Raw genomic sequence first — 26,489 nt, 5'->3', positions numbered from 1 at the left:
ATTTAGATCTCTAATCCATTTGAGCTTTTTGTGGACGGTGTAAGGTGGCCATCTGGTGCTTTCAGTTGCCCAGACGTGTGTGTGTGTTGGCGCCTGGTTACTTGGGGTCACTAGTGGTGACCAAAGTGAACCCTCCTTTTTTCAGAACTTTATGAACACTCTGATAAGCGGGTGCAACAGGGCTCTCTTTCATTCGGAGGACTTCAGCCTCCAGACATCTGGCTGCTGGGGGCTGCTATACCTGCTGCTCTGTCCAGCGCACCTGCTTTCTGCTTCTTGAAGCTTCCCTCTACAGGGTCCCAAGAACACAGACTCAGGCCGGGACTCGTGTCCCCACTGTGTGTGGAGCAGGCAGACAGCATGACTTCCCGCCCTGCTCGGGGCAGCTCGGCTGACTGCAGCCAGCTACTTACTTTTCTTAGTATTGTTGTCGTTGAATCGCTACGTTATGTCCCACTCTTTTGCGACCCCATGGACTGTAGCCCACCAGGCTCCTCTGTCCATGGGATTTCTCAGGCAAGAACACTGCATTGGGTTGCCCTTTCCTTCTCCAGGGGATCTTCCCAGCCCAGGGATTGAACCCCCATCTCCTGCACTGCAGGCAGATTCTTTACCATAGAGCCGCCCAGGAAGCCCACTAATATCTCCATTACTCTGTATATAAAGTAGGACCGACAATCCCTACCTCACGAGGCTGTTGGGAAAGTGAAATGAGAGCCAGCATAGAAATTTCAGACTCCAGGTGTGCATTCTTATTTTGTTTTGCACCCAGCTCTCCCAGCATTTGCTGTGTGACCTTAGGCGGGTTTCTTAGCTTCTCTGGATCTCCAGTTCTAAGTCTGTACAGTGGAGTGGACAACCCTTATCCCTCTTGCTTCAGGGAAATGATGTGAGGACCAGGGATGCCGTTTAACAGACGGTGAGTTCATTATCGAGGCGCTTATTAGCATTGGCTTTGGGGTTCCCTGACCACCCCTTTCTTTCTGCTCAGCTTTGGTGGATGGCTCACCCACCCATAGGGGCATCACAGCTAAAGAGGACTCTGTTACTCAGAAGGCAGACAGAGGTGACTCAGCTGATGACACACAACTGCATATGCCACATAAATGCCACAATAATAAAACAGTAGCTAACGTTCACCAAGCATTGACTATTTGCTAGTGAGATCTTTAGAGATCTCACAATGTTCTGAGATCCTTACAACAACTCTGCGTTTGTAGCAGAGCAAGCTGGAACTTCCCTGGTGGTCCAGTGGCTAAGACTCCATGCTTCCAATGCAGGGAGTCTGGGGTTGACCCCAGTCGGGGAACTAGATCTCAAATACTGCAACTAAGCGTTTGAATGCTGCCGCTAAATATCTTTTATACCGCAGCTAAGAGCTGGCACAGCCAGATAAAATGGAGCCTGGAGGGCGATATATAATCCACGGAGTCGCAAAGAGTTGGACATGACTGAGCACACAAGCACAAAATAAGCATTAAAAACAAAGAGGAGAAAGCTGAGGCTCAGAGACGCTAAGTCATTTGCCCCAGGTCCCGCAGTGAATAAACAAGGAGCAGAATGAGTGTTCAGCCCCAGATCGGACCCCAGAACCTTTTCCCGTGGCCTTTAGCTCAAGAGTGCTCCTGGGAGAGTCCTGTTACAGACAAGACAGCCAGCCAGAGCCCAGAGCTGTGGGTGTTAGGGACTGTGGCTGTGTCAGCTGCAGGATGGTGAATCTTGGGGCTGGGGGGAGGGGGTGATGGTGAGGAAGGCTCACAGACCCAGGAGACAAAGGAAATGGGATCTTTCTGTGAGTATTGTGTGTGCGCGCAGCAGTCCATACAGCCCTCCTCTCCTACAGCTGCAACCACTGAACCCATTTCACAGATGGGACAACAGAGCCTCAGAGTTGCAGCCGCACAGCTAGTGGAGCCAGAATTTGGACTCGAAGAACACTAAACCAACATCCTCTTCCCCAATGTTTCCCAGACCTCTCATCTGCAGTTCACCTGCATGATTCTACATTTCTGTGTGCCATAGGTACTATTCAGTTCAGTTCAGTCGCTCAGTCTTGTCCGACTCTCCGCGACCCCATGAATCACAGCACGCCAGGCCTCCCTGTCCATCACCAACTCCCGGAGTTCACTCAAACTCATGTCCACAGAGTCGGTGATGCCATCCAGCCATCTCATTCTCTGTCGTCCCCTTCTCCTCCCGCCCCCAACCTTTCCTAGCATCAGACTCTTTTCCAGTAGGTACTATTACTTCTGATTTCCTTTTAAATCAGTCCACTTAAAAAGCCTCATGAAAACAGAGAAAAACACAGTTTGAAAAGCCTCATTCTCTTTTCCTTTGTTGAATTGTTTTTTGTTGGCGTATATACAGCTGCTTGACAAGGTCGTTAGTTTCCGATGTACAGCGAAGTGAATCAGCTGTATGTAATACTGAAAAGCCTCATTTTATTTATTTTTGGCCACGCTGCATGTGGGGTCCTAGCTCCCCAACCGGGGATCGAACCCACAGTCCCTGCATGGGAAGAGCAGAGTAGTCAGCACTGGAGCGCCAGGGAAGTCCCCTAAAAACGCCTCAGTCTGAAGTGTGACCTTCTTGGAAGCTTGGGCTTGATGTCCCTCACAGAGGGACATAATGCGTATGTGTCTCTGTTGTTCAGCCACGAAGTCGCGTCTGACTCTGTGACCTGCAGCGCGCCAGGCCTCCCTGTCCATCGCCAACTCCCGGAGCTGCTCAGACTCATGTCCACAGAGTCGGTGATGCCATCCAACCATCTCACCCTCTGCGTCCCCTTCTCCTCCCGCCCCCAGTCTTTCCCAGCATCAGGGTCTTTTCTGAAGAGTCGACTCTTTTATCAGGTTGCCCGTCTGTCTTGGGTGGCCCTGCATGGCACGGCTCATAGCTTCACTGAGCTACACAAGCCCCTTTCCCAGGATGAGGCTGTGACCCATGAAGGGATATATATTTCCAATACATATGTACGTGTATGTGTTTGATATACTTCCGAATAAATAATAACTATAAAAAAAGGTATACTTTCAAATAGCTCCGTTCCGTCGCTCAGTCATGTCCGACTCTATGCGACCCCGTGGACTGTAGCCTACCAGGCTTCTCCATCCATGGGATTCTCCAGGCAAGAATACTGGAGTGGGTTACCGTTTCCTTCTCCATTTCAAATAGCTAATAACTGTGAAACATGTACAGTTGACCCTTGAACAGCACAGGTTTGAACCGCTCAGGATTGTTTTCAGTAGTAAATCGTACAAGGTTGCACACTTCCTGGTGGGTTGAATCTGCAGCTACAGAAACGCAGATACGGAGGGACCCCGAGGAGGTCGGGCTGACTCAATTGCAGGCAGATTTTCTAACGCGAGGACGATGGGTTGAGGCCCGAAGGCCCTGTGGCTCAAGGGTCACCTGTGCCTCTAAACCCAGCTTGAGTGTGTGCATGCCACGCTTGGGAAACACTGTTTTCTCTTACTTCAGAGCCCAGCTCGACCAGGAACTTCCCGCATGTGTTTCTTTCATCACACCTCATGCTTCGCTTATCTATAAAATGGGAGAAATTGGATTTCAAAGGTTTCTCCTGTTGTAAGTGACACAGACAGAGGTCTAAGAGGTCTTTGCATCCTGGGCTGGCTCCCCTCTTGGTTCAGAAGCCTGGCTCATTTACAAAACAGAAAGAGAGTCATAGCTGTAGAAAACAAACTTACCGTTACCAGGGAGAAAGGGTTGGCAGGGGGTAAACTGGGAGATTGGAATCGATTTATACACAATATTATATATAAAATAGATCAGTAACAAGGAGCTGCTATACAGCATAGGGACCTCAACTCAATACTCTGTAATGACCAATATGGGAAAAGACTCTAAAAATAAAGAGTGGATATATGTATATGTACAGCTGATTCACTTTGTTATACAGCAGAAACTAACTCAACTATACTGCCATAAAAAGTACATTACGAAAAAAAAGGTCTGGCTTTATCCATCCACCCAGAACAATCAGGCCTCAGGAACTAGCTCCTGTGAGTCAAACTCACAGGAGGCGGACCGACTGAAACCAGTGAAGTGAATTCATTAACAGACCTTCAGTTATTTGCTACCCACTGGGCTGGAATTCTCCGCCCATGGAAGAACGCATGTCCTCGCCAGCACTAGTGTTGGCTTCGGAAACTTACTAAGTTGCTCTGTTAGGGAGAGAGCAGCCTGGTGGAGCAACCAGGAAGTGTTGACTTTGGAGAAGGTGTTGAGCTGGAACTCGGCCTGCCTGTAAGAAGCTGTGTGAGTTGCTTTATTTCTCGGAGCTTCACCATCTATCTGTGGTGGTCACTGCACTCACATCTTAAGGTTATGAAGATTAAACGATACACTATATGGAAAAGCCTGGCACAACACTGATAGGGAGGCCTGGCGTGCTGTGATTCATGGGGTCGCAAAAGAGTCGGACACGACTGAGCGACTGAACTGAACTGAACTGACCTGAGTGAGAGAAAGTATCATTTGATTGTGAAAGACTTAGGAGCAGGGCCCGTGTCTAATTCAGGGGCTGCAGACTCAGAGGCCTGGCAGTTAATAACAATTGGGCATTAATATCCAGCAGGGGAATACAGCACCTAATAGCACATTAACTTCGTATGGCGGCGGGTGGTAACTAGACATCGTCACGATGGTTTTGCCGTATATAAATGTCAGATTACTGTGTGGAACATGTGAAACGGGTATGTTATGGGTCAAGTATACTTCAGTGAAAACGACAGTAATAAACAGGCCAATCAGGGCAGCTACAGGAAGGTGACTGGTGGAGAGCTCATAGAGCGTGACTGAGAGAGAAAGAGGGCAGGCCCTGACGGAAAGGAGTGGCCGCCACTCACCTCCAGCAGTGCCAGACCTTCTGACGTGGTAAAGAGAAGCCAGACTTCGGGAGCTTTAGACGATAACTCCTGACTTTAAACTGGCACCTGGGGACTTCCCTAGTCGTCCAGTGGCTAAGACGCTGCCACACCTCCAGTGCAGGGGCATCAGCTTCAGCGACTGGTCAGACAGCTGGATCCCACATGTCCCCACTAAGGTCCGGTGCAGCTAAATAAATAAACAAACGGGCACCCAATTAAAATTTGCAAGCCAAGCAAAATCCCTGTACGGTTCATTGCTGGTCCCCTCTCTGCAGCGTCTGGTCTGAATTATTGCATTTCTCCCTGTCTCACCTACTGTGAGATCATAGTGCTTGCAGGTGTCTCTGAAGTGTGTGGAGGTGGGATGCTAGGGGCAAAGCAGCCCAGTGGCGATGAAGATCACTAAAATAGGGGCCTGAACCCCAGAGGGGCTTCCCAGGTGGTGCCAGTGGTGAAGAACTGCCTGCCGATGCAGGAGGCAGAGAGAGACGAGCTCAGTCCCCGGGTCGGGAAGATCTCCTGGAGGAGGGCGTGGCCACGCATTCCAGTGCTCCTGCCTGCAGAATCCCATGGACAGAGGAGCCTGGCGGGCTGCATCCGTAGGGTCGCACAGGGTCAGACACGACTGAAGCAACTTAGCACGCGCACGCATTGATCCCCAGAGACTCTGCTCTAACCTGCCAAGCCCTCATTCCAGCTACCCGCACTGGTCCTGCCAGCATCCCTGCAGCCCGTTGCCTGAGGGACTTCCTCCTCTGCTTGTCTTCTGACAAGAATTCATTCTCTTCCTGATCTCAGCCATCGGCAACCCACATGCCCTTCGGATTCCTAAAGTCAGGAGTCAGGTTCCTCACGGGGAGGGGGTGGGCAGATACAGTCAGCACCATCACATCTTCCTGTTTTGCCCAGGTGACGCTAGTGGTAAAGAAACCGGCTGCCAGTGAGGAGACCAAGAGGCGTGGGTTCAGTCCCCATGTCGGGAAGATCCCCCAGAGGAGGGCACGGCAACCCACTGCAGTAGTCTTGTCTGGAGAATCCTGGTGGGCTACAGTCCATAGGGTTGCAAAGAGTTGCACACAGCTGGAAGTGACTTAGCGCAGCATGGCTCTTGAAAAGTGCAGCACTACCAACAACAGCTGGCACACAGGGGCTGGCATCGAGTGAGCAGGCGAGAAAAGCTGCTGACTGCCGGGGGGGAGACGGTGGGAGACGGTAGAGCCGAAGGGTCATCAGCGAGAGGAGGCAGAGGGCGGGCTGCAAGACCATTCACGCCTGGCCTTCAGGAACACACGTTCGCACCTTGAGGTTCATTTTTCGGGGACTTGCTGTATGTCCGCGTCCACTTGATTATCATCTCGTGCAAACCCCGTGAGAGCTGAGAGCTGTCTTATTCACTGTGGGGTCTCCAGCACATGAGGAGAGGCTCCCAGATCGTGGACCACCATTGACCCCTTCATCAGCTGTTCCGGGAGCATCTTCTTGGGGCCAGGCAGTGTACAGAGCTCTTTGTGCCCCTTCTCCAACGGAATCTCTTAAGGAGCCTGGGTTGGCCATTCTCTGCTCCCTGTTTCAGGCAAGGGGCCCGAGCCTCAAAGAGAGGAAGTTACTTGCCCAAGGTTGCACAGCCAGTGGGGGTGGGGGTGGGAATTCAGACCCCGGTCTGTCTGCCCTCCAGGCGCACCCTGACTTTGCTCTTGGCCACAATGCCTAAGTGAAAATAGGACAAAGGGGAGTCCCAGCCTCACAGGATCATTGAGCGTTGAATGAAGTGAAAACCCCCTCCTTCCCTCACCATCAGCCTTTCTCACTAACCTGTCACAGCTCCCAGGGGGCATCTTACCTGGGGGATGACTTCTGGAGGAGTCCTGTAGGGCAGAGCCATACTCCAAATTCTGTATCTTGGTTTCCTTATCTGGAAAGTGGAGATAACTTTATTAGCTAACTGCTGGGACTGTCATGAGTTAATACAGTGACTGTTGAGAATATGCCTAGAACATGGTTAAATGCTCAACAAATATTAGCTACTTCGATGTGTGTTGTCCTGTTCTAGCTAGTTGAGGCCTCAGGCTGGATGTGTGGCCCCTGCCCCGGGTCACACAGTGCACGCATGCCTGCTCAGTCGTGTCTGACTCTTTGCGACTGCATGCACTGTGTAGCCCACCAGGCTGCTCTGTCCATGGAATTCTCCAGGCAAGAATATTGGAGCGGGTAGCCTGTCCCTGCTCCAGGGGATCTTCCTGACCCAGAGATCAAACCCAGGTCTCCTTCATTGGCAGGCAGATTCCTTACCACTGAGCCACCAGGGAAGCCCAATATCTGTCGCTACCATTCATGGAGCCCTTTCCCCATCAGAGTAGGTATGATTCCAAAGTCCCCCGGTCAGCAGGCAACCAGAGGCCCGGGCACTGGAGGGCCGGACCCCTGATCCCAGCACGCGCTCCTGGAACAGCTCCCGTGGTCACGTGCTGCCTCTCCTCCCGCTCCTCAGCTGAGAACACCACCAACACCACCCTGGACAAGCCGCGCGGGTGGCCCAGCTGCAACCAGCAGGAAGAGATGCTCAACCTGGGCTTCACCATTGGCTCCTTCGTGCTCAGCGCCACCACCCTGCCGCTGGGGGTCCTCATGGACCGCTTCGGCCCCCGGCCCACGCGGCTGTTGGGCAGGTGAGGCGGTTGGGCTGTGGGGGAGCTGGAAGGGGCTGCGGGGGGCTGGAGGGTGGGATGGTGCTGCAGGGGGAGGGAGGCAACCGCTCCCCCTTCCCTGCTTCTCCGTAGCGCCTGCTTTGCTGCATCCTGCTCCCTCATGGCCCTGGCCTCTTGGGACACCAAAGGTGAGATGTCTGGCATCTTGTGCCCCCACAGGAAGAGAATGGGTGGGATGAAGGTGGATGGTGCCCCAGCTCCTGCCTTTAGCCTCCCCCAGCTCCCCAGAGGCCCTCATCCGTCTCTCTCCCCTTCCCAGTTTTGTCTCCGCTGATATTCCTGGCACTGTCCATGAATGGTTTTGGTGGCATCTGCCTAACCTTCTCTTCACTCACAGTGAGTATGACAGGCCTGACTTGGCAGCAAGGCACCCAGGAGTGGGGTGGGTGATAGGGGTGAGCAAGGGTGAGGGTGGCAAGGGATGCACATCAAAGGCACGTGTGTGTGTGTGTGTGTGAGAGAGAAGGGTGGGTGTGAGGCTGTGTGTGCAGATGAGGCTGTCAGTGTGGGTGCTGGGTGTGTGTGTATGTGTGTTTGTTTCTCAAACCCATACATCTGTTGAACTCCATCCTAGGCACTGGGGCCATGGCACAGACAGAATTGATAACTTCCCCTTTCTGGAACTTTACATTCAGGGGTTGGGGGAACAGACAACCCTAAAAACAAGTAAACTAATGCATGCTCTCCTGAGTGCTGGAAAGAATAAACCTGGGTGATGCGAAAGTAAGAGGGGCCTGCAGCTTGAGACCGCGGGTTTGTGTTTGCCGCCTGGTGTATGTGCGGTGTTGTCCGTGGCAGCTTAATGTGTTTGTCGGTGTGTTAGACTGAACCATGCAAAACTGCCGACGCTTGACGGTGCTTGACTTTCAAAGAGGGCCTTTTTGCCTGGCTTGGCCTCGTACGGGGGTGCTTGGCATGTGTCACTCTGAGTGTGTGTGTGTGAGTGAGCAGAAGGGATGGAGGCTTATGGGTAGCGTGCGTGGTGCCGGGCGGGGCTGCAGACTGGGCTGCCCCGGGCTGTTTATCTGCGAGGAGAGCGCCTGACCGCCAGACTGGGTGTTCTGGCTGAATTTCACCGCACCCAGCAGCTGCCTTTAATTCCAGCCCAGGACATTTCACAACTCCCTGAGGAAGCGGGTCCCCTCCTCCCCGCCGCGCTCCGCAGCCCCTCTTCCACTCCGTGCAGCTTGGCTCAGGGCCCCGAAACCCTCCCTCCCCTGCCCTTGGGGCCTGACCTCGAACCCTGCCCAGGGGCCCGGGGGCCAGGGGCCGCCAAGCGCCAGGGGACGCCACGCCCCCGCCCCGCGTTAGTAATCTCCAGCCAATGGAAGGGCCCGGCTCCGGCCACGCCCCCGCCCCGCCTTTTGTAATCTCCAGCCAATGGCAGGGCCTGATTCGGCCACGCCCCCGCCCGCCATTAGTAACCTTCAGCCAATGGCAGGGCCGGGATCCGGCTACGGCTCCGCCCCGCCTCGCCGTTAGTAATCTCCAGCCAATGGCAGGGTCGGCTTCCGACCCGGGCCTCGGGGCTGGCTCGCCCGCACGGATCCCGGCCGGAAGTCCAGTGCCGCGTCGGCTTAGCTAGGCCGCCCCAGGCCGCGCTGGGTGGAGACGGCGCTCGGACTCTGGCGGGAGGCGGGTGGGGGCGCCGCGGCCCCGGCCACTCGCCCGGCCCTGGCGCTTTCCCTGGCGTCCTTGGCAAGCGTGCCTTGCAGAGCCAGGCAGCCGGGGAAACCCCTGCCCGAGTGGGGTCATCCCGGCCCCGCCTGTTTCCCAGCCGCGTGGAGGTTGATGAGATCGTGGATGTCCCAGTGTTTATTCCCCTTCGTCTCCAGAGCTGTTTCAGATCCCTTCTGAGCCTCCGTTCTCCCCTCTGCGGAGAGGGTTTTAGCTCTGGGTGGCGTCTAAGACTCTTCCAGCTGGGGGCTCTGCGGACTGGCAGTGAGAAGTAGGGGTCGGGGTGGGAGATACCCGACTCAGCTTTCCCCTCCCTCCAGGGCCTGGCTCAGGCCAGTGAACAGAAGACCAGTCGTTCTCTTTTTTAAAAAACTATTATTTGCTTTTATTTTTTGTGGCGTTTATTCCCCCAGGCCATAAGCTTTTGTTTCTTCAGTTTCTCCTGGGATATTTTTTTCCTTCTGTGCAGCCTCCTCTTCCGCTTTAGGAACCATCTGTTCTTTTTCAGTAAGGATCTCAGTGTGGCAAGGAGAGCTCGTGTATGGGTTGCTCCGACCGTGAGCTCTGTAAGTCCTTTGCTACATCCTGGGGGCTTTGTTCACCTGGATGTGCCCAGTGACCAGAGAATCTACACCTAAGCCCTGCAGTTCAGCATTACTCTCTGCATTTTTGAGCACGTGCCGTAAAAATTCAGCACTCTTGTGGGGCCACTGACTCCGAGTCCAGCCCCACCGTTTGGCCCGTGGACACCTACCAACTCCACCATTGTAACGACAGAACGGCACACATTGCTTCTTTAAAGTGACATCCTTCAGATACTTGGGGGTTTTTCAGATGTGCATACCCTTAATGGCCTGGGCAGTTTCATGAGTGTTCTTAAAGTGAATTGCAGATCTGAACTTCTTGATTTGCATGATTTTGTGGGGTTTTCTGGGTCAAGGGAATAACGCAGCATTTTTAGAAGTCATCTCAGGCCGCTTACTGGAAAAAGCATGACCAGTTCTCTACCGGTGGGAATTCTGGGCTTGCCTTGTGTGTCAGAGCTTCCTTTTCTGGAGACAGGCCTGGCCCTGGCCCTATCCCCTCCCTTGCTCCCATCCTCCTCTCCTGAGCGCTCCTGTTACCTGTCCTGGCTCAGTTGAAACCATGGACAGTGGCCTTTGGGGCTACTGAGAAGGTTAAAAGGCACCATCCTGGTAGTCACAGCCTTGGGGTCTGGGATAGAGCTCGTATGGCCAGAACTGGGCAGAAAGTCACTAATGAGCTCCGTGAACTTAAGTACATTTCTTTCCCTTTCTGAGTCCCAGTGCTCAGCTATCAAAGGAGTTGCTCTAGGATTGGTGTTTCTTAAATACCTAACCATGGCTTATTAAAAGGCAAGTCATGATTAAGGGACTCCTTAAGTACCTAACTTGGGAAACCCTGGGGTTAAACAGAATTTCTCTTTGCAGGCACTTCTCTGTGTGTGTGTGTATGTGTGTGTGTGTAGGGTGGTGGGGGAGGGGGCTTCCCAGGTGGCTCAGTAGTAAAGAACCCACCTGCCAATGCAGGAGACACAGGCGACTCGGGTTTGATCCCTGAGTCAGGAAGATTCCCTGAAGGAGGGCATGGTAACTCGCTTCAGGATTCTTGCTTGGAGAGTCCCAAGAACAGAGGAGCCTGGTAGGCTGCAGTCCATAGGATCACAAGCAGTCAGACACGACTGAGTGACTTAGCACATGTGCTGGGTGTGGGAGGGGGTTACAGCAGTTTCCCTCATTGATTTTGCCTTAGAACTTTTCTGTTGCGACTCTGGGGCACGTGTTCCTGGAGCTCGCTTTGAGGACTGCCGGAGTTAGAAGCTTCCAAGCGGGGCAAGGGGAGCCCTGGGCGGGTGTCAGGGTCTCCCCTGCTCACGGGCACCCATCTCCTCTCTCAGCTGCCCAACATGTTTGGGAACCTGCGCTCCACGTTCATGGCCCTCATGATTGGCTCCTACGCCTCTTCTGCCATCACGTACCCAGGAATCAAGGTATGAGCAGCTGCTCGGGGAGTGGGTGGTGGTCGAGGTTGCTTGGTCTTCTTTCTGCCTTGACACAAGAACTGGGTGCCTGGTGGCTGGTCTGTCTGGGGACCCGCCTCCACAGGGACAAGCGCTGGGGCGTTGTTGGAAGGGCCCGGCGCTGTTGCAGACCAGCGGGCCTCTATTCTCCTCTCCTTTCCTGTCGTCCGAGCCCAGGCCTCCGTCCGGTCCCCCAGGCCAGTGCTCTCTTAGCCAGTCCCCCTGCCTCCAGCGTTTTCCCTCTCTGAGCGGTCATCCGCATGATTTCCAGAACGATCTTAGATGGAGAACTAGCTCACCCACCTGCTCTCTTTCACCTGTGGAATCAACCCCTTTCCATGCCTTCCAGGCCCTGGGCTCTTGGACATCACCCCACTTTTCACGCCACATCTCCTTTCCCTGTCCTGGAGAGGCTGAGCAATTTGGGTCCTGAGGCCGCCAAGGTAGTCCAGGCGAGGCCAGTGTAAGACAGGTCCACCTAGAGCCAGAAGGCCTAGCGCTCTCCCTCTGGGCAAACCTGGGGCCTCCTTCCTGCCTCTGATATCAAATCACCGTATCAGCTGGGTCAGAGCATGCTCTTCAGAGTCTGCTCTGGGCAGTTAATTTATTACAGTGAGTCCCCTGGAAAGGAGTGAGTTCCATCCCAAGAGCATGTGTGTAAGTCCTATTTGTTTGCAAGGTCAACAAAATTAGTCTCCAAACCCAACTAATAAAATCGGCTGTATGTGAAATCGGATTGATACTATTTGTACAGTAATGTAATAGGCGTGTAATAGGTTTATGATACTTCTCACACAAATAACACATTCAAAAACAAGCACACACGAAAAAGAAAGAAAACCACTCTTAGCCTTATAGTGCAGTAGCTTGAAAAGCACCATGAGACAGGGCAGTAGCTGGCGCACAGGGACTGGCATCACGGAACAGGCAAGATGCCATGGTTGGATGGCATCACCAACTCGATGGATGTGTTTGGGTGAACTCCGGGAGTTGGTGATGGACAGGGAGGCCTGGCGTGCTGCGGTCCACGGGGTCGCAGGGTGTTGGTGGTGGACAGGGAGGCCTGGCGTGCTGCGGTCCACGGGGTTGCAGGGTGTTGGTGGTGGACAGGGAGGCCTGGCGTGCTGCGGTCCGTGGGGTCGCAGGGCATTGGTGGTGGACAGGGAGGTCTGGCGGGCTGCGGTCCATGGGGTCGCAGGGCGTTGGTGATGGACAGGGAGGCCTGGCGGGCTGCGGTCCACAGGGTTGCAGGGAGTCGGATATGACTGAGCGACTGCACTTTCTGCTCAGCCTCTGTCCCAGTGGAGGTGGAGTGCGCTGACGGGGTGGCTGACAGTTGTTCAGGCAGGACCAGGCCTGGAGCGGGGTGGGGGTGGGGGGTCTCCCTTCCCTCCACTGAGGCAGAGTGATTTGAGGAGCCAGACCCTTGGGGTGTGGCCCTTTGAAGCTCTGTCCTGCTCCTGGGGAGGAAAGAGCCCTGAAGCCGGAGCCCAGGAGAAGCGGTTTTCCCAGGCAGCACCGGAGCTCGGAGCAGGGACCTGGGACCAGGACAGACAGCGGTCCCCCCGGGCAGAGGGTGGCAGGCAGGACAGCTCCGCCAGCCCGGCTGCCTCACCCGCGGGGCTGACCCATGGGCACAGAATTGGTCAGGACAGAGCCTGCTGGCCCTGAGGCTGCACAGCACCCTGCCTCCCCGGGTCGCCACACTTCTGAGAGCTGAGCTAAGACTCCTCTGGTGAGGTTTTTGTCTTTCCCTCAGGGAGGGTGCCTGGAAGGGCAAGACAAACACAGCTGGGAGCTTCCACCCTCCTCTCTTGTCCATGAAAATGAAACGACTTGTGTGTGAAAACGAGAATGTGTGTGGAGTCAAAGGCAACACTGGTGTATCTTCTTAAGATAAAAACTGAGATTCCAAAGATGTGTTGAGCTTGTGGCCAGCCTCTTCGGCACCTGCTGGGAATCATGTCACTCTTGGGAGGGGTCGGGGGAGAAAGGGAGAGGGCTGGGGGGAAAGGGAGAGGGCTGGGAGGGGAAGGGAGAGGGCTGGGGGGGAAGGGAGAGGGCTGGGGGGAAAGGGAGAGGGCTGGGGGGAGAAAGGGAGAGGGCTGGGGGGAAGGGAGAGGGCTGGGGGGGAGAAAGGGAGAGGGCTGGGGGGAAGGGAGAGGGCTGGGGGGGAGAAAGGGAGAGGGCTGGGGGGGAAGGGAGAGGGCTGGGGGGGAGAAAGGGAGAGGGCTGGGGGGGAAGGGAGAGGGCTGGGCGGGAAGGGAGAGGGCTGGGGGGAAAGGGAGAGGGCTGGGGGGGAGAAAGGGAGAGGGCTGGGGGGAAGGGAGAGGGCTGGGGGGGAGAAAGGGAGAGGGCTGGGGGGAAGGGAGAGGGCTGGGGGGGAGAAAGGGAGAGGGCTGGGGGGGAGAAAGGGAGAGGGCTGGGGGGAAGGGAGAGGGCTGGGGGGGAGAAAGGGAGAGGGCTGGGGGGAAAGGGAGAGGGCTGGGGGGGAGAAAGGGAGAGGGCTGGGGGGGAAGGGAGAGGGCTGGGCGGGAAGGGAGAGGGCTGGGGGGAAAGGGAGAGGGCTGGGGGGGAGAAAGGGAGAGGGCTGGGGGGAAGGGAGAGGGCTGGGGGGGAGAAAGGGAGAGGGCTGGGGGGAAGGGAGAGGGCTGGGGGGGAGAAAGGGAGAGGGCTGGGGGGGAGAAAGGGAGAGGGCTGGGGGGAAGGGAGAGGGCTGGGGGGGAGAAAGGGAGAGGGCTGGGGGGAAAGGGAGAGGGCTGGGGGGAGAAAGGGAGAGGGCTGGGGGGAAGGGAGAGGGCTGGGGGGCTTCTCGATCCAGCGTTAGAGTGGGGTCTTGGTGTCTTCATCTGTGAATGGCACAGGGGTGGGCTCGCAGACCTTTCCGGAGGCCTCTGGGGCCCGGTTTACGGCTCTGGCTGGAGGGGGCGGGCCTGGGGCCGGGCAGCCTCCACCACGGGCCTCCTCACTCCCCCCACAGCTGATCTACGATGCCGGTGTGTCCTTCATGGCCATCATGTTCGCCTGGTCGGGCCTGGCCTGCCTCATCTTTCTGAACTGTGCCTTCAACTGGCCCAGGGAAGCCTTTCCCTCCCCCGAGGAAGTCAACTACAAGTGAGCAACCGTGGCGGTGCGGGGAGGGGGAGATGGGAGGCGGAGATGGGAGGGTCCCCCACTGCAGACCTGGAAGCCGGGTGTGGTGACGCGATGCTAGAAGCAGCTCGGGAGTCAGGGAAATCGAGCTCTGCAAACCACCTGAGCTTTCCGAGCTCTGCTTTCTCACCTGAACCTTGGGCCCGATCCGACCCACCTGCAGGCGTTCTGCGTAGCTGGGGCATGACGCTGGCAGCCAGACATGGGGGCATTATCCCTCTGTCCCGGCCAGAGGGTGGGGTCAGAAGGCAGGGATGCTTGCCGCAATGCCGCACGCCACGGGGACCCAGAAAAGGGGTCTGCAGATGAACGATGGGGCAACCTGAACGTCAACTCACACACACACCCCCCCCCCGCCCAGTCAGTTCACACACACACACACACACACACACACACACACACACACACCCCGCCCGGTCAGTTCACACACAACACCCTGCCCGGTCAGTTCACACACACACACACACACACACACACACACACACACACACACCCCGCCCGGTCAGTTCACACACAACACCCTGCCCGGTCAGTTCACACACACACACACACACACACACACACACACCCCGCCCGGTCAGTTCACACACAACACCCTGCCCGGTCAGTTCACACACACACACACACACACACACACACACCCCGCCCGGTCAGTTCACACACACACACACACACCCCGCCCGGTCAGTTCACACACACACACACACACACACACACACACACACACCCCGCCCGGTCAGTTCACACACACACACACACACACACACACACACACACACACACACACACCCCGCCCGGTCAGTTCACACATACACACACACACACACACACACACCCCGCCCGGTCAGTTCACACACACACACACACACACACACCCCGCCCGGTCAGTTCACACACAACACCCTGCCCGGTCAGTTCACACACACACACACACCCCACCCGGTTCACACACACACACACACACACACCCCGTCCGGTCAGTTCACACACACACATACACACCCCGCCCGGTCAGTTCACACACACACACACACACCCCGCCCGGTCAGTTCACATACACACACACACACATACACACCCCGCCCGGTCAGTTCACATACACACACACACACATACACACCCCGCCCGGTCAGTTCACACACACACACACACACCCCGCCCGGTCAGTTCACATACACACACACACACATACACACCCCTCCTGGTCAGTTCACACACACACACAGACACCCTGCCCGGTCAGTTCACACACACACACACACACCCCGCCCGGTCAGTTCACACACATACACACACACACACACACACACACACACCCCGCCCGGTCAGTTCACACACACACACACACACACACACACACACACACACCGCCCGGTCAGTTCACACACACACACACACACACACACACCCCGCCCGGTCAGTTCACACACACACACACACACACACACCCCGCCCGGTCAGTTCACACACACACACACACATACAAGAGGAACGATGTCCCACCCTTGTGGGGCAACCTGAACGTCAGCTTACACACACACACACACACACCCCCCGCCCGGTCAGTTCACACACACACACACACACACACACACACCCCGCCCAGTCAGTTCACACACACACACACACACACACACACACACCGCCCGGTCAGTTCACACACACACACACCGCCTGGTCAGTTCACACACACACACACACACACACACACACACACACACACCCCGCCCGGTCAGTTCCCCAGGGCACTGGGGTGATGCTCCGCGACCAAGCACCTCGGGTGCCAGTCAAATAGCTGATACTGATCGAGCGTCCTGTGTGTGCCAGGCCCTGTGCCCAGTGGTCATTCTTGGACTCAGGACGTGGGTTCTGATGTTAACTCCATTCCTAACAGGCGCAGAGGGACACAGTCACTTTCCTGGAGTCACACCATTGGAGCGGGATGGGGGTGGGGACCGCACGGTGATTCTAAGGTTGGGATCAGGACTCCAGAGCCTGGGGCTCCCCTGGACTCCATGCTTTCATTGTCAAGGGCCTGAGTTCAATCCTTGGTCAGAGAACCAAGATCCCACAAGATGCGTGGTGCAGCCAAAAGGAAGAAAGAACTTCAGAGCCTGAGTTCCTTTTTTAAAAACATGTGTATATGAAGTACAGTTGATTTACAGTGACGTGTTGGTTTCAGGTGTACAGCAGGTGATTCAGATATGCATATATTTTTCTGATTCTCTTCCCTGCGAGGTTGTTATAAAATATTGGGTCTATTTTCCTGTACTAGGCAGTGGGTCTCTGCTGGTTCTCTGTTTTATGTTGACATAGAGCAGTGTGTATATGTGAATCCCAGACTCCTAATCTATCCTTCCCTCTGCCCCGTCCCTAGCCAGAATCTGGGTCCTTTGCGCGGCCTCCAAGGCAATAGCCCAAGTGGAAAGAGGCTTCATCCACCCTTCACTTAGCGGGTGCTGAGGCGGGCCCTGGGCTCCAAGCCGTGCAGACACAAGCCCCGGGCTGGGGAGCACGTCAGTGCTGGGTACAGGGGGCTTGGCACCCCCAGGACAGCACCCGCCAGAGGCAGGCTGCGGAGGGTGGGCCCCGTGGGGCTGCTTCCCACGAGCTGTTGCCCGGCTCCCGGCAGGGAGAAGACCAAGCTCAGAGAGCTGGCCCTGGACCACAGGGTGACCGGGGACCGCTTCTACTCCTACGTGAGCACGGTGGGCCAGCGGCTGAGCCAGAAGGCCCCCAGCCTGGAGGAGGGGGTCCTCTTCATCCCAGCCCAGGATGTGCGCGGCGGCGCCGAGAGCTCTGCTGAGAGTGAGTGTCCGGCCGCGGGCGGCCTCGGCGCTGGGGAGGACGGACGGGCCTCACGGGGAGCGCGCCCTCGTCTGGGAGATCGTTGTCCCTCCTGAGTTCTCCAGCCCCGGCCGGACAGGCGGGCCCGCCCCGTTTCCAGAACGGGGGCAAGGTCGAAGCTCAGGGACCTCCAGGATGCGCGGGTTCACGCGCCCTCGGCCGGATTCCCGGAATCCGGCGGCCGCTTCCGGAGCGGGGCAGGCCCCTTTCAGGCCTGCGGGAGAGCAGGTTTCCCTCCGCGGGGCTCCCTGCAGCCTCAAGCCTCCTGCGGCCCTCGCCGCCCGCGGAGCCGGCCTCCAGGCTGGGTCCGCGCGCGCCAGGGTGGTTGGCGGCCCTGCCGGCCGCGTCGGGGAGCTGCGCCTGCCTCCGCCCGGCCGCGCCTCGGTTCCGGGCGCATGTCTTGGCTGGGTCGCTTAACCCCGCTCTCAGCTTCCCCGTCCCTTAAACTAGCGCTGAGAACAGCCTGACGCAGGGAGAGGTTGGGGGCGGGAGGAGACGGGGCCGACGGAGAATGAGACGGCTGGATGGCATCACCGACTCGATGGACACGAGTTTGGGTGAACTCCGGGAGTTAGTGATGGACAGGGAGGCCTGGCGTGCTGTGATTCATGGGGTCGCGGAGAGTCGGACACGACTGGGCGACTGAACTGAACTGAGAACACCCACCTCACAGGGAAGTTAGTTGGGAGGATTGAACGAAGGGAGGAACGTGAGCTCTCTGTACACTGAGGCATGCTGTGAGGTTCTGAGGTGGTCCACATGATGGGTCCCCCAGGCAGAGCTGTTACCGGCTTGAGCTGAGTCCGTCTGAGCTGCGGCTCCCAGCCCTGGGACCTTGGGCAGCTCATTGGCTGTTCTGAGCTGCAGTTCCCCATCTGTAGGATGTGCTGAACACTGGGTTGTAGTACAGAAGCTGCCTGCAGTGCGGGAGACCTGGGTTCGATCCCTGGGTCTAGAAGATCCCCGGAAAAGGGATAGGCTACCCACTCCAGTATTCTTGGGCTTCCATGGTGGCTCAGACAGTAAAGAATCCACCTGCAATGCGGGAGACCTGGGTTCACTCCCTGGGTTGGGAAGATCCCCTGGCAGAGGGCATAGCAACCCACTCTAGTATTCTTGCCTGGAGAATCCCACGGACAGGAGCCTGGCTGGATATAGTCCGTGGGGTTGCAAAGAGTTGGCCACGACTGAGCGACTAAGCACAGCAGCTTCATAACATGGGATGATGCATGCAGGTGTGCAGCACACAGCAAGTGCTTAGTAAATAGTAGCCAGAGTTACTCCCGTGCCAAGCCTAGGGTACACCCCTGGAGGTCACCTGAGAATGTTCTGGTGAGGGAATTCCCTGGTGGTCCAGTGAGTAGGTCTTGGGTTCAAACCCTGGTCAGGGAGCTGAGATCCCACAAGCCATGCAGCGTGGCTGGGAAAAAAAAAAAAAAGTCTCTTAGTGAGATAGTTACAGAGCCGGGTGACTCGGAGGCCAGAGAGGCTAAAGCAGCCCCTCTCCGAGGTCACTGCGGCAGCGCCCACCAGAACAGCACCCCCTGGGACACAGCACACTGGAGTCCTGGGGCTCAGGGGCGCCCCCCGCTGTCCCCCCAGAGTCTGTGCCGCTGCGCAGGAGCCTCTGCTCCCCCATTTTCCTGTGGAGCCTCCTCACCATGGGCATGACCCAGCTGCGCATCATCTTCTACATGGCTGCCATGAACAAGATGCTGGAGTGCCTGGTGACCGGCGGCCAGGAGCATGGTGAGGTGCTGCTGAGCCCCCGGGGGGCCGGGGGTGCGGGGGGCACGCTGGCCGAGCTCCCCTCACCCTGGCTTCCGCCTCCCGCCCGACAGAGACGGACGACCTGAAGCTAAGGGCCACAGAGACAGGTAGGACAAAAGCTTGGGCCCGGACCCCTACCCTCCCTGTCTCTGCGTGAGCCATCCTTGGGTCATGCGGCCTGGCTGTGTGGGGGATCTGAGAATCTGGGGGTCAGAGGGGGAGATCTTGGCACCCTCTCTGCTGAAGCTGGGCTGCCAGCCCCCGCCTGCCGGCCCCTGACCCCGCTCCCCTCCCGCCCGCCCAGTGGAGTTCTACTCCTCTGTCTTTGGGGCCATGCAGCTGTTGTGCCTTCTCACCTGCCCTCTCATCGGCTACGTCATGGACTGGCGGATCAAGGACTGCGTGGACTCCCCCACTCCCAGGTGACCTGTGCCGGGGTGGGGACTGCTCTGTGCTTTCACACCCAGCGTTTTGTTTCATTCTGCCGAGGGCCCTGGGAGAGGAGGGGCCCGTACCCATTTTACAGATGAGGAAACTGACACCAGGACGGGACGTGGCTGCCGTGATACGAGCATAGCTGGCAGTAAACGCTGCCTGCGTACCGGGCACCTGCACTGTCCTATTTAATCTTGCCCCGGCTGGCTCTCTGCACTAGGTACACACGGAGCCAAGATGCAGAAAGGTTCAGGAACTTACTCAAGATCACACAGCTTTTAGCAGGAGGTTCCAGAACCTTTGTCATGATGAGCACACTCTAGAGCCTTCTTCAGGTTAGGAAGAGATAGATCTGTGTATTAGATATCTACTGCTGTGTAACAAAGTACTCTCAAACTTTGCATCATTAAACAATATTTATTATCTCATCGTTTCTGAGAGACAAGAATCTGGGAATGACTTAGCTGGGTGGTTTTGGCTCAGAGTCTTTTTGAGTCTGTTCAGACTGATATAACAAAATAGCAGACAAGGTAGTTTAGGATCCGTGGAAATTTATTTCTTATAGTTCTGGAGGCTAGAAGTCCAAGAGCGGGGTGCCAGCATGGGTGGGTGAGGGCCTTCTTCAAGGTGGCATATTTCTCATTGTCATCCCGTAGAACTTGTGGCTCAGACGGTAAAGAGTCCACCTGCAAAGCCGGAGACCTTGGTTCGATCCCTGGTGGGAAAGATCCCCTGGAGGAGGGCATGGCAACCCACTCCAGTATTCTTGCCTGGAGAATCCCATGGATAGAAGAGCCTGGCAGGCTACAGTCCAAGGGGTCGCAGAGAGTCAGACAGGACTGAGCACGCACGCACGCATGCACGCACGCATGCGCGCACACCAGATGGTGCTGGAGGAGCCATGCTTTGAAAAGCACGTGGCTGGAAGAGAGACTTTCTCCCTTTCCTGGTGCCCTGAAATGGGAGGGCGGGCTGCTGAGGAGGTCGGGGCCAGTGACGGCCTGTCCTGCACAGGGATGGGGCGGCCACCAAGTCCGTCAGACCACGCTACCGTGAGATCCAGAAGCTCACCAACGCCATCAACGCCTTCACCCTGACCAACCTGCTGCTCGTGGGTTTTGGCATCACCTGCCTCATTGACAACCTACACCTCCAGGTACCAACTTCCAGGTGCCCCGCGCTCCCTGTTTCCGGGTCTGTTTGCTGGGGTCTCCAGGAGGTGCCTCCGGAGGGTCGGGTGGGTGAGGAGACCGCCCCGTGGGCTCCACCCCCCTCCCCACCGCTCCGCACCCCTGCTCCCGCCCCCACCTCCCTTCACCTCCGCCCTCTCCCGTCTCCATTTCAGTTTATGACCTTCATCCTGCACACTGTGGTGCGTGGCTTCTACCACTCGGCCTGCGGAGGCCTCTACGCCGCAGTGTGAGTCAGCGGGCTGGACGGCCTTCCTGAGGGCTCTCCTTGGCACCCCCCTCCCCAGCCTCCCTCCGTTACGCTGGCGTCTGTGGCTCTCGTGATAAAGACCCTGAGTGCCAGTGCTGGAGATGTCAGAGATGCGGTTCAGTCCCTGGGTGGGGAAGATCCTCCAGAGGCAGGCATGGCAACCCCCTCCAGTATTCTTGGGCTTCCCTGGTTTCTCAGTTTGTAAAGACTCCATCTGCAATGCGGGAGACCTGGGTTCGATCCCTGGATGGGGAAGATCCCCTGGTGGAGGGTATGGCAACCCCCTCCAGCAGTCGTGCCTGGAGAATCGCCATGGGCAGAGGAGCCTGGGGACTCCTGTGGTTCACAGGGTCACAGAGTCAGACATGACCGAGCGACTTAGCAGCAGCAGCTGCAGGGTGGGCAAGGGTCTGGAGGTGGTCCAGCTCCCTGCCCTCTCCTAGCTCCCTAGTGACGGGGTGCTCCCTGCCTCAGAGTTAGCCCTCTTGGGACGACTCTGCCGTCAGAGCGTCCTCCCTTAGGGGCAGCTGACATCCTTGGTTTGGCCCTGCGTCTCCCTCCACAACGCCCGCCCCCCTTCCCGGAGTGGCGCCTCTGCCTGCGTCAGCCCTGCTGGAATCTCCAGACCACAGTCTCTTTGCCTCATAACGTCCCTGCTTCACGTGGGGCGACCGCCCCTCCCCTGGCACCCTGTTCCCCTTCCCCTGTGGCTTCTGGTTTCCCCGCCGAGTGTCTCTGCGAAAGAGAGGTGACAACACTGTAACAGCTGTGGAGCAGGGCGAGACGCGGACCCCCTCCCTTATCCAGACGTCGGGGGGCGGCTGCACCTGGCCGGGGGGTCACCCTGGATTCTACATGCTCACAGCCCAGGTCATGCTCCACGCTCCGCAGACGCCAGGCGCGGCCCTTCTCAGCGTTCCTGGTGATGGCATGCCCGCCCTGGATCGTGGCTGCCGCCACCTCCCAGAAGTCTCCCCCAGTCCGCCCTTGCCTCCCCTGGTATTTCTCACGCAGGAGCTGGAGACACCCGTTAGGACATACGTCTCTTCCCATCTCTCCATGGCTGCCTCTCTCTTCTCATGGAGAGAAAAAGCCAAAGGATCTGTTATGGCTCAAAACGTCCTGCTGGGGGAAGTCCCTGGGGGTCCAGTGGTTAAGAATGCCTTGCGGTACAGGGGATGCAAGTTCGATCCCGGGGCGGCGAAGTGAGATCCCAGAAGCTGTGGAGCAGCTCAGTCCACCTGTCACGACTGGAGAGTCTGTGTGCCACAGTAAAGCACGCAGCCAAGATCCCGTGAACCGCGGTGGAGAGCCGCTGTGGCCAAATAGATAAATATATTAAACAAATAAAGAGGCCCCGCAGGCTCTGACCCCCGGGGGCCTCTCCCTTCCCCGCCACGCTCACCCCCGTCTCCCGCTGCGGCTTTCTCGGGCTGCAGAAACCCCGTGTGCTGCTCCCCAGCGCCCCTCTTCCTGGCTCATTCATCCCCCGAGACGTCCACAAGCCAGCTGTCGCCCCCTGTTCGGGGCTTTACCCAGGGGGCCTCTTCTGAGCCTTCCCCGCCTCCCTAGAAAGGCCCCTGCTCTGCTTACCTCGCTCCTCAGCGCTCCCACCTTCGCACACGCTGCGCTTTCCTGGTTTTTGGCCGCAGCCAGTGGCACGCACGATCTTAATTCCCTGACCAGGGATCGAACCGGTGTCCCCCTGAAGTGGCAGCTCGGAACCCTAACCACTGGACCACCAGGGAAGTCCCAGCTATGTGTTTATTTTGCTTGTTGTGTGATTACTGCCCAGCCGCCCAGAGTGCCACCTCCGGCTCTGGTTCTTTGCTCTGCCTCCATGCACCTAGAACAGTGCCTGGCGCATGGTAGGAGCTCAGTAATGTGTCAAAAGAATAAAAATAGCCCGGTGAGGTTAGCACTCCTTGTTTTTGGGGAAGGAAGTGAAGTTCAGAGAGGCTGAGTTACTTGCTGTTATCGCACAGCTGCTGCTGGGGGTGGCTCAGTCGCTCAGTCGTGTCCCACGCTTGCGACTCCATGGACTGTAGCCCGCCAGGCTCCTCCGTCCATGGGATTTCCCAGGCAAGAACACTGGAGTGGGTTGCCATTTCCTTCTCCAGGGGATATTCCCAACCCAGGGATCAAACCCTGGTCTACTGCACTGTAGGCAGAGGCTTTAGCAACTGAGCTACTAGGGAAGCCCATCACACAGCTAGTAGGTGTCAGAAAGCGGCTCTATAGCCTTCAAGTCATAGCATGAACCCTCGAGGCCAGGGCATATACAGGGAGCCTCAGATTTTTTAAATGTTTCTGCCACACCACTTGGGATGTTAGCTCCCCAGCCAGGGATGGAACCCTCGCCTCCAGCACTGGGAGCGCGGTCTTTGGCACTGGACCGTCTGGCCCGTCCTGTGCCTGAACTTTTAACGTCTGCCTCACCTGGCGGGCAGAGCGAGACATCCGGGGCCGGAGGGCACAGGCCGGGCGGGAGAGGAGCACGCACCCTCACGCGGGGCCCCTTCTCTCCGGCAGGTACCCGTCCAAACACTTCGGGACGCTGACGGGCCTGCAGTCTCTCCTCAGTGCCGTGTTTGCCCTGCTGCAGCAGCCGCTCTTCATGGCCATGGTGGGGCCCCTGAAAGGAGAGCCCTTCTGGGTGAGCAGCAGGGGGGCACAGGGGCCATGGGACCCCTGCTTGGGTGCAGCTGAGGAGCTGGGGGCGGGGGGCTCTCGCATGTGGCGGAATCTTTCATTCTCTCAGCCAAGAGGCACCTGGGAGGTCTCTGCTCTGAGGGTTCCCAACTGGCGGTCGGTCAGACCTCCTTATAGATGCCCCAGCCTGGGCCCAGGATGCTGTAATAAGCTCCCAGGTGACCTGAGGATTGGCCCAGTCCTGATCCAAGGCAGGGACCTTCTCTCCTAGAAAGGGGCTCCTCTAAACCCTCTGAGCTCAAACATCCCCTGTGCTGGGGTGCCAGCCATTGGTCTTGTTGGAAAAGCTTTTCCTCACATCAAACTGATCCCACCTCCCTAAAGCTGACATCTGCCCTGGGGGTCCACGCACTCCCCTACACCCTCCCGCCAGAGCATGACAGCTACTGTGTCCCGAGTGCTCACCAGGCGCTGATAAGTACATCAGTGCAGTTCAGTCACTCAGTGGTGTCCGACTCTTTGCGACCCCATGAACCGCAGCATGCCAGGCCTCCCTGTCCAACAGCAACTCCCGGAGTTGACCCAAACCCATGTCCATTGAGTCGGTGATGCCATCCAACCATCTCATCCTCTGTCGCCCCCTTCTCCTCCTGCCTTCAGTCTTTCCCAGCATCAGGGTCTTTTCCAGTGAGTCGGCTTTTCACATCAGGTGGCCAGAGTACTGGAGCTTCAGCTTCAGCCTTGGTCCTTAGTGTATTTATACTGAACGTGGCCACCATGGCCCAGACGAGGGTGGGTGTAGACTCGAGGTGACTGGCCCGTGAGCCACCCCATGAGGAACAGGGCGGGCTGTGTGCGGGGTCTGAGTGGGGCCTCCTAGGCCTCCGGCCCCCGCTGCACATGGCGCTCACGCTCGCCCACCACCACCTGCCATGGGGCCCCACCTCTGAGGACCCCATGACCTCAGAGGCCCAGGCTCCCACCGACACCAGGTCATTTGGGCCCTGGCATCAGGTGGGGTTCAGACTCGGCTCTGGAGCTTTACGGGCATCCCGTGAGACGCTGGCGGAGAGCGGCTGCCCACAGCCAGGGCTTGCTCTGTGTATCTTCTAGACCAGAACCAGTCCCTCCTAAGATCAGTCCTGAGTGTTCATTGGAAGGACTGATGCTGAAGCTGAAACTCCAATACTTTGGCCACCTGATGAGAAGAACTGACTCATTTGAAAGGACCCTGTTGCTGGGAAAGATTGAGGGCAGGAGGAGAAGGGGACGACAGAGGATGAGATGGCTGGATGGCATCACCAACTCAATGGACATGAGTTTGAGTGCACTCTGGGAGTTGGTGATGGACAGGGAGGCCTGGCGTGCTGCGGTTCATGGGGTTGCAAAGAGTCGGACATGACTGAGCAACTGAACTGAACTGCACTGAACAGGACCCGGGGTGCAGACGGCGGCCTTCTCCCCGTGGGAGGCTGAGCGGCCCCCGAAGGTGATGAGGGTGGACAACCTGACTCTTTTCTTTCTCTTTCTCTCTCCCTGCCCTGCAGGTGAATCTGGGCCTCCTGCTCTTCTCACTCCTGGGGTTCCTGCTACCGTTCTACCTCTTCTGCTACCGCGCCCAGCTCCAGAGGGCAGACATTGCCCGCTGGGGGGGCCCCCTGAAGGCACCCGGCAGCCCCAAGGTGGCATCCTAGGCCCCCCGAGTCCCGGGCCTGGACCACATGTGGCCGCAGCCGGTGCCGAGGCACTGACTCTCCCTGTGACCTCCGCACAGCACCGGGGACCGTGGATTTATAAATAACGGGAGAAGTTCTATTTTTGTGGGGACTGGGAAAAAGGAAAAAAAAAAAAAGAAATCCCCAAAGCCATGCTCCATTGACCAAAGACGCCCCCCGCGCCAGGATCGAACCTTTTCGAGCCTGGGGTTGGAGGGCCCAGGGTGCGGCCCTGCACTTCCTCTGGGCCTCGTCCGAGGGGCCTGCCCGCTGGTGCCTCCTGGGGGCCTGTGGGGTCAGTGAACAAGTGACCCCTCAGCTGTGCAGGGCCCAGGGTACGCGCGATTGCGTGTGGAACTCCCTTCTCCTCTGGGGAAAGGGGCCAGAGGTGTGCCAGCTGCGTCCTGAGGCCACCACGTGGGAGGGAAGCCCCTGCTGGGGGCTGAAGGGCAGGTTCTCTCCCTGCTGCTGCCTGCAGATCTCAGAGGAAATAAAAAGGGAAGTGCGAGACTGGCTGCGCTGTGCCTGCCTGTGTCTGGGGGGAGGGGGTGTCTTCCCACACCTCCATCCCCCTTCCTCACCCGGCCTCAGCTGGGCACTAACTAGGACACTTAAGGTGCCAGCCCGTCCACCCCCAGCTGCCTGCCTCACCTCCCTGTTCTCTGCCATGCCCTGGAGTGGGTGGAGGTTCTGCCCTCTGCTTCCATCCCTCCCCACTTCTCAGGGTTTGGGGTGCAGCTGGCGGGGAGGTTGGTCCTTCTCCCAATGATCAAGGCAGGAGGCTTTGGAAAAAATGCTAAGGTGCGACTCTTGAACTTTCTTGTCTGGCGTCTCTGGAGGTCTGTTGAAAGTAACATTTTTTGGGGGCGTCGTGTTTTATCTTAAAACTTCATGCAAATTTTGAGCATCAGCTTGTGCTATATTTACATTTACTTTCAGGAATAAAGGGAGACTAAAACTTGCCTGCATCAAGGGAAGACACCAGCTTTGAGGGCAAGGGGCCTTCCAGGAGGCTGTACCTCATGTATCCCACTCCTGGGACATAAATCAAACGCACAGAGGGGAGGGGCCTGTGTGTGGAGGCTCTGCCTGTCCAGCTACACAGGCCCCTCACTGCGCCCTCACCGCGGAGGTCGGTGTCTGCAGGTCGTTTTGTAGGGAGAGG

The 26,489-nt window shown here is 57.4% G+C and overlaps 1 protein-coding gene across 4 annotated transcripts in view; it reads left to right on the top strand.

Moving 5' to 3' along the window:
• Positions 1–26,358, top strand: part of SLC43A1 (solute carrier family 43 member 1) — a 32,187-nt gene extending 5,829 nt beyond the window's left edge. The window contains exons 3-15 of one of the 4 annotated variants that reach the window (XM_055424142.2): positions 7,378–7,555; positions 7,667–7,722; positions 7,854–7,930; positions 11,190–11,282; positions 14,293–14,426; positions 17,098–17,273; positions 18,915–19,061; positions 19,154–19,189; positions 19,387–19,504; positions 20,532–20,673; positions 20,863–20,936; positions 23,490–23,613; positions 25,157–26,347. In XM_055424142.2, coding sequence (XP_055280117.2) covers positions 7,378–7,555; positions 7,667–7,722; positions 7,854–7,930; positions 11,190–11,282; positions 14,293–14,426; positions 17,098–17,273; positions 18,915–19,061; positions 19,154–19,189; positions 19,387–19,504; positions 20,532–20,673; positions 20,863–20,936; positions 23,490–23,613; positions 25,157–25,303 — 1,502 coding nt within the window. In that variant the 3' untranslated portion in view covers positions 25,304–26,347. Of the gene's footprint in view, positions 1–7,377; positions 7,556–7,666; positions 7,723–7,853; positions 7,931–11,189; positions 11,283–14,292; positions 14,427–17,097; positions 17,274–18,914; positions 19,062–19,153; positions 19,190–19,386; positions 19,505–20,173; positions 20,674–20,862; positions 20,937–23,489; positions 23,614–25,156 lie in introns of those variants that run through there. The other 3 variants (XM_055424145.2, XM_055424146.2, XM_055424143.2) reach the window with 3 other exon arrangements.
• Positions 26,359–26,489: the final 131 nt, after the last annotated feature.

The sequence above is a fragment of the Moschus berezovskii genome, chromosome 14, assembly GCF_049115385.1.
Source record: "Moschus berezovskii isolate FMDL1 chromosome 14, NW_MosBer_1.0, whole genome shotgun sequence".
Taxonomy (NCBI): domain Eukaryota; kingdom Metazoa; phylum Chordata; class Mammalia; order Artiodactyla; family Moschidae; genus Moschus; species Moschus berezovskii.
Note: the sequence above shows the minus strand (reverse complement) of the source record. Positions and strands in the feature narration are given on the sequence as shown.